We start from the raw sequence: 14573 nt of genomic DNA, 5'->3' as shown, positions 1-14573 counted from the left end.
CAGTTGACCTTGTAAGACAAGGACAAGTGCCAGTGGTTATGGTGAATTTTATCATCCACCTACTTGTCAGTGTCAATCTTGTCTTTCCTGACTTCCACACAGAAATGGGAATATCTCACATTTAATAGTGTCACCCAGGATGTTCTTGGATTCTGATCAGTAGCCCACATTGCTGTTGTATGGAAATCATTTCCTTTATGTAGATACAGATGGGAGAACTTGGTATACATACATACAGTGCTGCTTGAGAGTATATGAACTCCTCGTGTCCCTTAGTTTTACTATAAAATGGTTATTTAATGAGACGCAGTCTTTCTCGTTTGACATAGTAGGTGGGTAAATACCAACTGGTACAAATTGTTGGTTTAGAGGAAATCATGTGTGTAGTAGAAAAATGGGAGGGGGTGCAGTGATGCAGCAGGTTTGGCCGGGGCCTGCTCTGTAGTGGGTCTGCAGTTTGAGTCCTGCTTGGGGTGCCTTGCGGTGAACCAGCGTCCTGCCCAAAGTGCGTGCCCTCCAGCCTTGCACTGGGTTACGCTCCGGCTCGCTGCGATCCAGCTCAGGACAAACAGTTATAGACATCGTGTGCGTTTGAGTAGAAAAGCGGAAATGGTGCAGGTGGAGGCTTAAGTGAACCATACCCTGCTGCATTGGTTAAACCAAGTAGGTAAATAAAATCAGGTGTGTAAGTCATAATCATTTTTTTAATATTTTATACAAGGATTATGATCATCCCTATATGGTTCAAATACTTTCAAGCAGCACTGTAGGTGTTTAATAATGACAACAGTAATATTATTCAACATGGTTTTCATGGAGTAGATTACAAGAACAAACGCAATGTATCTGGAAGGCAACAGCAAATCACTGCGATTAATGTCTGCTCCTCCTTAGTGCAATACAGTAGTATGTCAGATTGGGCCACGCATACAGCCACAGTAGGAGTGAAGCTCTTACAGAGAGTATCTGCTAAAGTGTCATACCCAAGCACCAGACCGCAACCCATGTGAAGCATCTCTATCAATGCACGAGTCTGGCAGGTGCCAGGGGGACAGAAATGATAGCGTAGCGTGACACTGCACAGGTGTAAACCTGAAGCTGGATGAGTGATGTCAAGGAAGAGCTGCCAGTATGTGACAGACTTCATTACACTACAAACAGCATGAACAGCCACCCCTACGCATCAGTAGGAGATCTGACAGAATAAGTCGACAGCGATACCATGGCACCAGGGTTTTGACTGCCTTGGGTGAAAAAAAACCCTGCTTTTTCAAATCCAGCATGGAATATTATATTGTATGTTTATGGGGTGTAACTGACCTCGGTTCTTTTACTAAATATCCACCTGTATGCATTTCTAAAATTTTAAGACTGTATAATATAGTATATGTCTAGTGCACAATTTATAAAGATTGTTTATGGAGGAAATTTCAACCAAATGACTTGTGTTTAAATTATCCTTTTTCTGGTTTATGTAATTATTGTTTATTTAAAACATAATTCAGAGAACCATTGCAGCAGCGTACTGATGTAGTTGTGTATTTTAGCTGAGCTGTCAGCTGAGTAGCAGAATACAATCCATGAATAAGTGAGATCCTGGACTCTACTCAAGAGGTTTAGGAATAGGCAAATGATAACTGCAAGAATAGCAGGTTCTAATTAAAATTGTTTTATGACTTCACAATAATTCACATACTTCTGTATATTTTGATTTTGTAGCTGAACATGCAAGAAAAACTAAAATTTCAGTGTTTCTATTCATGTGGTCTACACCTTACATGGAAAATCCGTAAAGGTCTGCTGTGCAAACTTTTGGCCTACCTGATGGTTTATGTATGACTAGTCTGCTTAAGTGAGTGAGACTGGATCTTAAGACTCATAAATTAGCTTGAATGTTTTTGCTGCATCGTCATGGTACTATGTTAAACTAAATACTGTAATTTGTCTTTGCCTAGTTGGGTATCTTAACCTGGGGTGCATGGACCACATGGGGATTTGTGTATGGGCCCCCAGGGGACTGTGAAGCACAGGCTTTCATTGAAAATAACACTTTAATTTACATTTATTCATTTTGCAGATGCTTTTCTCCAAAGCAACACACATCTAAGAGTAAAACAAAAGATCATTTCGCCAACAGGCTGTTCAACAGTTACTAGCTGCACAAGGAATAAAAATGTATAGACTTGTACCAGTTTGATCATCGTGTATGCAGTTATTCACGGTGGAGCAATAAGTAATCTCTGAAGTTCATGCAAGGTATAAATGTTAATGATCATGCTTGGATCAATCCTTTATAGAGCCACTCCTGTAATATAACAAATGTTTATATGTATCTCAAAAAAAAATACTAGTAAGGTGATTAGGAATCGGCGATATTCTGATAAAGTTTTATGCAGCTACTTGTGTGATGAACGTCGCTGCATATGGTGAAGGAAACTAACTGTACTTAAGAGTCACACATCTACAGCTATGTCTCTTTCTCCTAATGTAATACACAAATTGTATTTTCTATGAGATGTATGTCGCTTTGGAGAAAAGTGTCTGCTAAATGAATCAATGTATAAATGTAAGTAGTGCTGTTGTCACACAGCAGCTGGGTGGTGCAAGAGGACATCGGTCCGATCCCTTCTCCGTCTGTCTGGAGTGTGTAATGTTCTCCTTGTGTTTGTGTGGGTTTCCTCCCCCAGTCCAATGATGTGCTTCAAGTTAACTGGTGACTCTAAAATTGCCCGTAGTCTGTGTGAGTGAGGAGGTTTGTTGCTCTCGTCTATAGATGTGCTGTTCGCTGTAGTGTATCTAACATTGTAAATCATCTTGGATCAAAAACACATTTGCTAAATACTACAAATTGTTCATTGTCAGTTGCTTTGGAGAAAAGCATCTGCTAAATTAAAACATATATAACATGTAAACTAAGTTCAAAATTTAATTTCAGATAGAACACATACAAACTAATTTTAAAAAATACAGCTAACTAACTACTTACCAAAGCAAAGATCACTGTTGTTGTCTTGTGATTTAGTCTCACACAGTCTCAAATTACATTTGAAAAAACATAGGGATCTTATTTATTTAATAAAGAGTCAGTCTGGAGAAGACAAATGCCTAAGTTAGTTTTAAAATACAACCGTACTTCTGCTGTCTGTGAAAGTAATCAAGTTTCAGTGAAGTCGACAGAGTGCAGTATTCAGTGAAAATATATTTATGGATGGTTTTCAAGGAGTGGATCTTAGCTTTTGTTGGGTTCTGAAGGGGTCTGTGACCCAGAAAAGAAAAAGTTCTTGTCTGCAGGTTTTTTCCTCATTTTTTCCTGCTGTTATCACTGTATTAAAGTTTACAATGTGTGGATGAAGTGAGGCAAACATAACTCTCTTCTGAGAAGGAGAGGTCAATGTTCGGGTTCATACAGAGGTTAGTGCGCCTACATTCTCAGAAGCTGGTTTGGCACCAGGCTCTAGTTAACCAGTGTTGAAGGCATTTAAAATAATGCTAAATATTTCAAATGATATAGTGGAACGAGATGTCAGCGTAACTTTTGTCGTACACCAAAATATAATTCTACCACCGTGGCAGCTTGAGAAAGAAACTGGAGGCACTCTGTTTTGCCATTTTAAAAGCGTATGCACTGTTTCTATTAATATTTTGACTGTTACCAGGCTCTAGTGTTATAACAAGATGATGTTCATAAGTCCTGTGCTAGACATTGTCAGCTCTAATCTGTGACATGAAATCACATGAGGACTGAAGTGTTACCCTAATTGCTATACTTTTACCAGGCATTCTGTTTTATATAACTCACCTGCTAACACATGCGTGTTTTTGGACTAGGACTTTGACTCACAGAAATCATTGTTATCCAGATAAATTGTCTGAGCTCCTGGCATTAATGTAAAACCTCAAACTTCAGCAGAGGGAGGTGAATATGAGTTTTAATAGGTTGTGGTATGTGCCTTTTTTAGGAAGTGTTTTGAACTGATTAATTCAGATGGGTAGTGGCACACGACCCGATATGTATTTTTCAGATCATTGACTGTGTTGGGTTTATTAATTGGGACTGCTGAAAATGAATTCCTACAATTAACATACTGTTCTGAAGGTTCTTCACACATGATGGGACTGAGGAGTTTCTATGGAGCGATAACTGAGATCTTGCTGAAGATGTTCCCGCTGGAAATGGTTCATTACCTTTTTATTCAGTGGTGTACAGGTGCTTCACGCATACAGTATTTGTAAGTCAATCCATAAAGACATTAAAGGTTCCAGTGGTTTGTATTTTGTTTGAATACACTATCTGCAATCACCTGCAATACACACAATGCTACAATTAACTAGTCTTTGTTAATAACTGGAATATGCTTGTGTTTTATGCACCAAAAGAGACTTTTAATTGGGGAAATAAAGTGTACTGAATTAATTTGATCTTACAAATTATGTAATAATGCAGAACGATGCAAGGTGAGGGGGGCACAGCAGGAAAAGGCTGTGTCAGGCTGATGATTATGTAAGAACCAAGACTGCCACTCTGTAATCACTACTGTTGTGGGAATCATTAACAAAACGACTACATATCATCATAAGTGAAGATTGCAAGCTCGGTCTCATTTCTCTTGACATAAAATATCACCGAAAGTCAGTGCTGCTATGGAGGGGAAAAAAACTGATTTTTAGAATTGAAGAAACACATTCTGACTGCTTGAAAGTAAAATAGCACAGAAGGGCTGCTTTCACTGGGTCGCAAATGTTGCCAATACAGTTATTTCTAATGGACCAACAAGCTGCTAGAACATGACCATGTTGAAACTAAGGATAGAACAGAATGTTTTGTTTTTATTACGTGGAGATTGTATCTGTCATTTCACTCCTAGTCATTATTGCTGTTTCTTGTGTGAGCAATGTGTAGGCTGTGTGCCATTTCACTGTAGTGCGGTGTGGTGTGACATGTGTGTTACGCTTGGAGACAGACAAGGACACTCCAAAACTGTAATCAGTCAAAGAAAGTGAGTGCTGGATGCATATATGTGTGACACTCGCACTGAAGTACAGCTTTTCTTCACTTCCTATGATTGCCATGTACAGTTTCGAAGAACCCGCCAGCCGAGAAGCAGCGGTGGTCCTTGTCTGGCTCTCAGATCAGGGGACATCTCTGCTGTCTCACTGTCTCACTGCAGCCATGAGGCAAGTGCTGCTTAATTCCTGTTAAGGGTTAGTCTGCTTTTAGCTTTGGTGAAACTAAGCATTCGTTTGTAGCTTCCTAGGGGACACAGTTTCTTCATGAGGTGGATGACTAGAGGAATACGGACGTGTTTGGGGTGGCAGGTCACGTGGTGGGTACGGTTGCCACCTCGTAATCGGATGGTTCCCGGTTCGAATCCCACTCCTGCTGCAGTACCCTTGAGTAAATGTATGTAGCTTGCATACCCTGTTGTGTGAATTAGTGATTATGACTTTGATTGTAGTAACACTGAAAGTTGCTTAGTTTGGTCAGTGGTGCCGACCAGTGATAATTTAATAATAATAATAACGGCTCTGGATGATAATCAGGAGTAAGTTTAGTAAAGGTTGCAAGATGATCATGTGTCCGAGGGCGAAGAGAAAGACTTGTCCTTGGACCGGCACCCGCGCTCTTTGACGTCTTCTGACATCCACTCTGATCGGAAGGGGGCGGACGCACACACACACACACACACACGCGCGCGCGCGCGCGGACTCTGTCACCCACAGGCGCGCGCGCAGCAAGTCGCGGGGGTCCGGAGCGCTTGGCTCGTTTGTTCGTTGCCGCTCTAGGGGGGATATTTGCTGTTCCGTAAAGAAGACAGCGGTAATATATAAACAGGGGCATAAATAATTATATTGCTGCAAGTCGTGGGTTTAAATCAGAATTAAGTTGTATAGCTTATTTTTATGATCGTTATTTAAACATTTATTTGAGTTGAATTGTGGGTGTCCGGTATACTGCTTTCTGAGCCGGTGCGAACGGGGCAGAGACCACACACAGAGTCTGTGTCCGGAGGGACGAAAACACTGACTGATCTGTGGAAACTGAGAAGCCGGAGCAGGACAACGTCGTCGAGCTGAAGACGCTCCTTCGCACGGTTCGGTTCGGTTCGGCTCGGTTCGGTTCGCCATGCCCAGCCTGCGACAGTCGTACACGGTGACGGTGCCGGAGGAGCCCCCGCCGGCCGCCTTTCCCTTCCTGCGACCCGAGCTCCGGCGCAAAGGCTCCGTCGTGTCGGGCTCCGTGCTCGTGTCCACCTTCGTGGGGCTCCTCATTCACCAGGCCAAGGTGAGCGATACACGCGCGCGACACGCGGCACGGGACCCACCGGGGACCGGTATTCCGACCCGAGCCGTTCCAGCTCCGAGCCTTTCGCAGAACCCGCCTGTCAGCTTCACCCTCACATGTCCTTTTAGTCTACTTTAAGACATAAGTCGTTTTTCCTTCAATGTGCAGCAGCATTAATATTAATAACAGTCGATTGAATACTAATAATTGAATTATTATTTTTATTATTAGTAGTAGTAGTAGTAGTATATGGTCCTTTTTTTTAGCTGGCCCCTTGTGACAAAGTTTGTCCAAGGTGAAGTGACCTGCAGTGTTACACACTGTGTTCTGTACAATGACTTACCTATTTATACAGAAGGAACCTCTTTCTGAAAGGAACAAGCAGCAACAGTTGTGTTGGGTATTTTCTCCTGTCTCCACTTTGCACTTGTGAACAGTGTTGAGGACACATTGAGGGGACACGTCTCGCTGTTTTTTGCGTGCCCAGTTGAGGCTGATTTGGCTTACCATCGCTGAGCTTTTACCAACTTGTCGTGCTGTTATTTCAGCTACTTTCCTGCCTAATAAAATTGTTTGCAGCATTGCTAAGCAGGAGTGGTGTGACAGCGCGATATCGAAGCGGCGTTTTGATCCCGCCGGCTATTGTAGTAGTTAGGCTTTTTGAGCGGCTCACTTGTGCCCCGGCTCGTGCGTTCTTTCACAGCCAACGGTTATGTAAGAGACTGCAATCGCATTAAAACGCCTCCCCCGCTGACTGAGGCCCAGCTGGATTCTGTTCTGCCTCAGCCTCCCACTCATGTGGTGCCATGTTCATCAACCAGGCCACAGTCTGGTTTCCCAGAGCTGCCGTCATGACTGGCCCACTTCGTAACCATGTCCCCATCCAGTATAGCGCAAAGTACGTTGTACATGGAACTGTTTAAATGTAGCTAACTCACCATCGTGCTTGCTCACATGTGCCCAGTGTATAGATGAGCAGCGTGGCAGTGGGCTTCTTGGGGAGCTCTTGTGGTCAAGCCAGGGATTGTGGAACAGCCCTCTTCCCTCCCTTGGCCACTGAAGATGCAGAGATGGTCTTTTGCCTTGGGCATGAATGTCAGCACTGAACTAAGTGAAGTCTACTGCTATACCACTTCTAACGCCAAACGGTGGTATATGCAAGAAGTAGATCAGTTGTCTGATCTTCAGGTCTTGTGGTACTGCTAGTAGTGAAAGTATAGTTCGCATTGTTTTGGACAGATTAGACCACAGACCTCAGAATAAGTTTGTTGCTTCTTGCCGTCACATGCGAAAGCACGCTTTGCATAACGTGGCCCAGCTGTCCAGATGAGGTTACTCCATTTGATCCCTGGATGGAGACATGCAATGGAGAATCAAGACAATGTTCTACTGCTCATTGTTGCAAAGTGAGGTAAGGCAGGGTCATTGCAGAACACCCAGCATAAATGCTCCCTTGTGTGGTAGCACCTAGAATCCAGGATCATTTGACCTGCGTGCAGCTAGCATATTACTATGTGTGTATGGGGACTGTACGGAACTCCGTGTAGACGTTCGGCCTGATCTTGTACATGCCATTATGTTTGTTTTCCAGACATGCCGTCTCACTTTTAAGCAGTTTTGATTTGTTGAAGGCTGAGCTCATGTCACACACTTGAGCCCCTGCTGTCTGGTCTCAGGATTTTGTACACTGAATCAGCACAGTTAATGCCTTAAAATGATGCAGGCAGCGGTGGGTTTAGTTACAGTGGTGTCATGTTTAGTGTAAACGCTGCGATGAGACGGGCACTTCCTCTGTGTTTATTGTGTGAAAACAGTACAGGGTGAGGCTACTGTATCTGTACACACCACAAGCTCACTGTCTTCACATTGCACACTTGGACATTTACACACTTGGCAGGACCCACACATGAGTGACGTCATTAGGACAATTGATTAAAACGCAGGAACACGTCACCCGTTTTCGAAGCTTTACTAGGACCTCAGAACTGCAGACCCAGTTTCCCTCCAGGACTTCTACTGATGGGGCTGATTATGAAATCAGGATTATTCCCTCCTCACCTTGCAGTGTGGAGGTTCAGTGTGACCCACTTCCACCAGTGCGAGACAGAGAAGGTGACAAGAGCGAAGACTGAGGATCACTGGGAGGATTACAGAGCGGCTGCTCCTGTGCTCACATGGCATTGCACTTTGGACACATTCAGCACGTGTCTAAATACACAAGCCAGAAGAGAGATCTTCACACTCCCAGTCCATTTTGTTGTAGAAAATATATAAATGTACAAATTTGTTAATTACAGTACATGATCAAAATGCAGTGCTTTTTATCCATTAAGGATGTTAGTGTAAGGAAGGGTTGTACTTTGATTGGTTGGCAGTTGCTGCTTTTATGTTTAATAGTGCCTTGTCTGTTGGGTTTTGTTGAGTGCATAGGGGAACATTTCTTACTGAGGGGCTCAGTTTGTTCAGAACCAGCAGTGGGTTACTAGCTGGATTGCAGACCGCAAACCTTCTGCAAAAACCCGACTTTTACGTCCAACATCAGCTTGAAGTGAAACAGCTTCTGCTCCTAGCTTGTCCAGTCGATGGTTATACCCGCTTCCGGCGATTGTGCTTGAGGGCAACCCTTCGTTCCCAGTGTGTTGGTATGCAAGATGACTCATCTTGCAGCCTAGTGGTAATTATAGATGCACTCATCTTCAGGAAAACAAACTCAGTATTTGAGAAAACTAACTAGCTTATACAAGAACAGTTGTCTTTAAGTGTCAGCAACTTCGGAGGACACCAGCCATATAGGGCAAAGGGACCATGTGTGATTTACCCCAGTGTCATGCTCAGGGCTGTTTCACAAGCTACTGTTGCTCCTGTGAATGACCGCAGCTGTGGTCATTCATTAACGTGCTTCGGCGAAATCCTCAGTCATGGCTTTGCTGAGAGCATGCGAACTCTTAAGCTAAATCCCCTCTTACGTAAAGATTTTTCTTATATAAACTCTCCATCAGCTGAGTACCGTAGTGCCCTGTAAAGGACATACCATATGATTCCAATACCTGGAAAGAGTTTACACGATCCTTTACTGAGAAACTGATTATTTTGAATGGGCTTGATCTATTCGGTTCTTTAAGCCGCGATTCTGAAAAAACCCAAGGTCCTGTTCCGGATACTCCACTATTGGCAAAAACAGCCCGTTGTGTCTGTGTTACAAAAAGGTTTTTCTGTGGCAAGTCTCTGCAGAGCTGCACTAGGTCCAGTTGCTTTGAAAGGTGTGCCATCTGTTTTGCGGGTGTCCTTTAAGCCGAGAAAGGGAGCTGCGTGCAGGTCACCTTGCAGACATGGAGATGCGGATATGTGGGCTCTGAGTCAGTGTGCCATGGGGGGGCTACGTGGCAGGTGGAAACTGAGCCTGTGTCCCGCTGATATCGGTGGGAGGCAGGCCGCCTGGGGCATGTGTTATTTTGGCCAAGGCTGACATGACCCATGCCCCATCTCTCAGAGTCGAGGGACCTGCGTCACTGTGGCGTGTGCAGCGCGTCTTCATGGATCCAGCCAGAACAGCAGAGCAGCACAGCTGGGAGCAACAGCAAGCCACGCATCACTTCAGAGTCAGGCTAATAATCCTGTCATTTCTCAAAGGAATTTCAAGAAGGCAAGATTTAGACTTAGTTCATAATCCCAAGTTAATTAAACTTTTTTGGGGGGTATTATTTCATTTTAACAGTCATGTAGTGTGGGGCTCTGTTGAGTGTGTTCTGTTTGATTTTCTGGTGGCAATTCTGGCCCTTCCTGCTTCTCTATGCCTGAGCTGACAGAGCAGGTCACCCTCATTGTCCCATAGGTAATGCTGCTGTTATTGTTCTTTTATGCAAATGCTCAGGTAGACAGTACCTGGCTCACCTTGCTGGAAGATTTGGTTCCAGTCCAACAGATCGGTTTCCTTTCGCATCACTTCATCCAAATACATCATAGGAATGCAGCGTCGGATGTCCTGTTTGGATGTCTTGCTTTTTACCCCTCCTCATTCTTTCATGCTCATAGAGTTGATGTATCTCACACAGTTTTCAGTTTCATGTTCTCCAGACAGGGCTCAACTAGCTTTAGTTCACTATCAGTATTATCTGTAATACTCAATGATATCCATCCATCCATCACTCCATTATCAATAACCACTTAGCCAGGTCAGGTTTGCAGTGGTTCAGAACCTATCCAGGAATGTAAAGTGCAAAGCAGGGTACAGCTGGGACAGGGCTCCAGTCCACACACACACTGCCTGAAACCGCTTGTCCCGAGTGGGGTCGCAGCGAACCAGAGCCTGACCCGCCAACACAGGGCACAAGGCTGGAGGGGGAGGGGACACAGGACGGGACACCGGTCCGTCACAAGGCACGCCAAGCAGGACTCGAACCCCAGACCCGCCAGAGAGCAGGACCCGGCCAAGCCCAATGCGCCACCGCACCCCCGTGGGCTCCAGTCCATCACAGTGCAATTACACACAGTCATTGTTAGACGCTCACACCCAATGGGTAGTTTAGAGTCACCAATCCATTTGACACGTCTGTGGACCTGAACACCCAGGGGAAACCTAGTGGAACTCTGGAAAAACATGCAAACTCTACACAGACTGAGCCCAGATCAAACATACATCTGAACCCGCAGCCCAGGTGCTGTGAGGCACCAGTGCCACTCATTGTGATGATCTTACATACACATGTTGGGGGGCACAATAGGCTTGTTTGAACAGTCCTGGGTCTCCAGGAAAGATCTCAGGCATGTCAGGTGGATTCTAAAGTAGGTTCCTTTTTGATTGCTGCACACACCACAGAGATTTACTTAACATTAGTAATCTGCAGTGCGTCTTTATTGTAGTCTTCATCCTTCAGAGAACTAGGACTGTTGGCTTTTTAAAACTCTTGTTTATTTCGCAGAGCATGTTTGTTTTCACCAGGACTCTTGTGTTCGAAGTCATGTTCACCCCCAACTCTTGATTCAAGTCTCCTCCATTTTTAAAATTCTTTTTCAGAACTCCAAGAGTGCCCAGGGCCTGGTGGGACTGCGCAACTTGGGGAACACGGTGAGTGGATGCGTGTGTGTGTTCGTGTGTGCGTTCGTGTGTGCGAGGGGCTTTTCTGGTGCTGCTGCAATGTACAGACACTGAGACGGGGCACAGAGTTCTCCTATAGTCTGTTCCAAACACTGGACCGCACCAGTATTGAAATAATTAAGATTCTTGCAATAATAAGTATGATAATTTTGAATAAGCATAAAGATAAGTGGGTATCAGTGAGGGAGTAATGCCCTGCTCTTGGGCTGTGACTCCTGAGATGTTCTCGCAGTGACACGAAGCTCCCTCCTGCTACATGACGCATTCAGCCTGCATAAATCACAAGCTGTGAAAGCGGCAACACGAGTGTTTTATTTCTGGAGCCTGTCACACAGAGAGTGTGAGGCACACCATGCCACGGAGGAGCCTCGGTGCTGCACATGGCCCCCCTCGGACAGGGGGCTGTGCTCCTGCCGCTTGGACATTCCTCCAGCTACTCGTGTTTTGCAGACATGGCTGCCTGTACTACCTCATCAGTCTAAAAACACCCTGAAATAGAGCCTCCTCCAGGCAACAGCATGGGGGAGCCTCCAAAAATAAACCACCAGGGTGTTGCTCCTGTTGAACCCCATACCGAGGGGAAGGATGATGGTCTGTGCATTGACTTACTCTTCTGTATCCAGATGGGTCAAATACCATCTCGCACAGAACTGACTGAAATGTGCAGAAAATGCATTTCATTAGAAAATCCCAGGGTAAAACGGGCAGTTATGTGCGTTACTGCAATGGCAAATACAAAGTAAATGGTTAAAATCCTTGTCTGATTTAGATGTGTGTGAAATGCTGTTGCAGTGCTTCATGAACTCCATCCTGCAGTGTCTGAGCAACACCCACAGCCTGCGTGACTACTGCCTGCACAACGCCCACCGCCGGGACCTCAACAACAACACCCGTGGCAACACTGCCCTCATGGAGGGTGAGGCGTGTTTTGCCTTACACACACACACACTGGAAAACACATCCTGCTTGAGGTGTACCACACATCCTAAAGACACCCATCTCCTTGACCACCTCTTCATGCCTATTTGCCATACTTAACAGGAACTTGCAGACTTTGTTAGCTTGGACCTGGTTAACCATCCACCTTTGTGTGTTTGGTTACATTTGTTGTGTCGTCTCTAGAGTTTGCCAAGCTCATCCAGATGCTCTGGACGTCATCAGGCAGTGAGGCCGTCAGCCCCTCTGAGTTCAAAACGCAGATCCAGAAGTATGCCCCCAGATTTGTGGGCTACAAGTGGGTGTCTTTCTCCTCTTTTCATCTAAAGTGCTTTCACTTTGCACCTGCAGCCCTTCTGCTTACAGCCTTTATGCTTACTCTTCAGCCAGCAGGATGCACAAGAGTTTCTGCGCTTTCTGCTTGACGGGCTCCACAATGAGGTCAACCGAGTCACAGTCCGTCCCCGGGGACATGGCGAGGACCTGGATCATCTGCCGTAAGTCATCTGCTGTCCTTCTATGGATTGACCTGTCTTTGGGAAGGCTCCTGGTCAGTGTGTAGCGGAGTAGCGGAGCAGGGGAGTGTGGTGGGCGAGCAGCTGATCTGGTCTGTCGACTGTGAACCGGAGGCCTGCTGTGATGCCAGCTGTCCTCTGTGCCTCTTCTCGCTGCAGGGACGATGAGAAAGGGAAACGCATGTGGAACAGGTATCTGGAGAGGGAGGACAGTAAAATAGTAGGTAAGTGTAGCAAGTGTGCGGTTGCTGCTCAAATGTAAGGAAATGCGTATGTGTGTGCGCCATGGGCATAGCCAAGTGCTCAAGTCTTACTGTTGCATGTCTTGTTTAAGACTTGTTCGTGGGCCAACTCAAGAGCTCATTGACGTGCACCGAATGTGGCTACTGCTCCACAGTGTTTGACCCGTTCTGGGATTTGTCTCTTCCTATCGCCAAGGTGTGTATCCCCTGATTCCTTTGCCTTGCTGGCATTTCCGTACCACTGTGCTGTACCTGAATTGCTTTGTGCCCCAGTGCACAAAGGGATGAATGGGAATCTCATGATATTACTTTGGTTTGACTGTCTTCTGTCTGTGTCTGCTTCCACGCTCCCCATGCAGAAGGGCTACGGAGAAGTCAGTCTAATGGACTGTGTGAGGCTGTTTACCAAAGAGGATGTGCTGGATGGGGACGAGAAGCCGGTGGGTGTCCTGCCATATCCCAGCATGCCCCCTGCCTCAAGCACAAACACACTCCTTCAGCCTGATGATAGAGCTCAGAATAGTCGTGAGACCTATTCCGGAGATTCATTATGTGTCCTTCCATGTGTCTTTGGCAGACATGCCACAGATGTAAGGCCAGGAGGAGATGCACAAAGAAGTTTACCATCCAGAAGTTTCCCAAAATTTTGGTGCTGCGTATCCTTACACAAGACTAAAATGTTCTTGTACAGTTTCTCCGTGTCGGGAATGGAACTTGAGCACCAGTGCTTTTTATTACATATAAGCAGTGGTGTCCTTCCAGTTAAGGGGATGTTTGCATGCACCAGCCAGTGATGCTGGTTGTCCTTGACTGGCACCTTCGCCCAGATCTAAAGCGCTTCTCAGAGTCTCGAATCAGAACCAGCAAGTTGTCCACTTTCGTCAACTTCCCCATGAAAGACCTGGACCTCAGGGAGTTTGCATCTGAGAACAGCAGTGAGTCTTGCTCATTCCTCCCTCAGTGTGATGCTACCCCCTGTAGTTTATAAACTGACTGTGTCTTACTCTTCCTCTGTCCTACAGCGAATGCGGTCTACAATCTGTACGCCGTGTCTAATCACTCAGGTACCACAATGGGAGGACACTACACAGCCTACTGTCGCAACCCTGCATCGGGGGAATGGTACACCTTCAATGACTCCAGGTGCGTAGCCACTGCTGTGATCAGACGTACTTGAGCAGAGACGTTTCCAAGGCAGCACTGTTCCCATGATGGACCCAGGTTTGAGCCCCACCTCCTCGAGACAAGTGTAGTACCGTTGAGCAAGGTTTTACCCCGAACTGCTCCATTAAAAATTACTATGGTGTATAAATGAGGACAGAAATTGTTGTGAGTAGCTGAACATTGTAAATCACTTTGGAGACAAGTGTCAGTTAAATGTAAATGTGGCATTGCATCAAATGAGAAGTATGCATTTGCCTTTTGTGCCCTTTGGTGGGGGTTTGGGTGCGTATTCGTTGTGCCCCCCATGTGCTGGTTGCAGGGTGAAATGATAAAGGCCT

General features: G+C 45.4%; 1 protein-coding gene across 5 annotated transcripts in view; it reads left to right on the top strand.

The window, feature by feature from the left end:
• The window catches only part of LOC108933476 (ubiquitin carboxyl-terminal hydrolase 2-like), a 28150-nt gene that overhangs the window by 11520 nt on the left and 2057 nt on the right, over positions 1-14573 (top strand). For 4 of the 5 annotated variants that reach the window (XM_029255349.1, XM_029255348.1, XM_029255346.1 and 1 more), the window contains 10 exons: positions 11298-11348; positions 12171-12294; positions 12501-12612; positions 12701-12811; positions 12989-13053; positions 13164-13267; positions 13431-13511; positions 13649-13727; positions 13899-14006; positions 14094-14214. In XM_029255349.1, the coding sequence (XP_029111182.1) occupies positions 11298-11348; positions 12171-12294; positions 12501-12612; positions 12701-12811; positions 12989-13053; positions 13164-13267; positions 13431-13511; positions 13649-13727; positions 13899-14006; positions 14094-14214 (956 nt within the window). Of the gene's footprint in view, positions 1-5725; positions 6284-11297; positions 11349-12170; positions 12295-12500; positions 12613-12700; positions 12812-12988; positions 13054-13163; positions 13268-13430; positions 13512-13648; positions 13728-13898; positions 14007-14093; positions 14215-14573 lie in introns of those variants that run through there. The other variant, XM_029255350.1, reaches the window with a different exon arrangement.

Source organism: Scleropages formosus, chromosome 10 (assembly GCF_900964775.1).
Source record: "Scleropages formosus chromosome 10, fSclFor1.1, whole genome shotgun sequence".
In the NCBI taxonomy this organism is placed as follows: domain Eukaryota; kingdom Metazoa; phylum Chordata; class Actinopteri; order Osteoglossiformes; family Osteoglossidae; genus Scleropages; species Scleropages formosus.
Note: the sequence above shows the minus strand (reverse complement) of the source record. Positions and strands in the feature narration are given on the sequence as shown.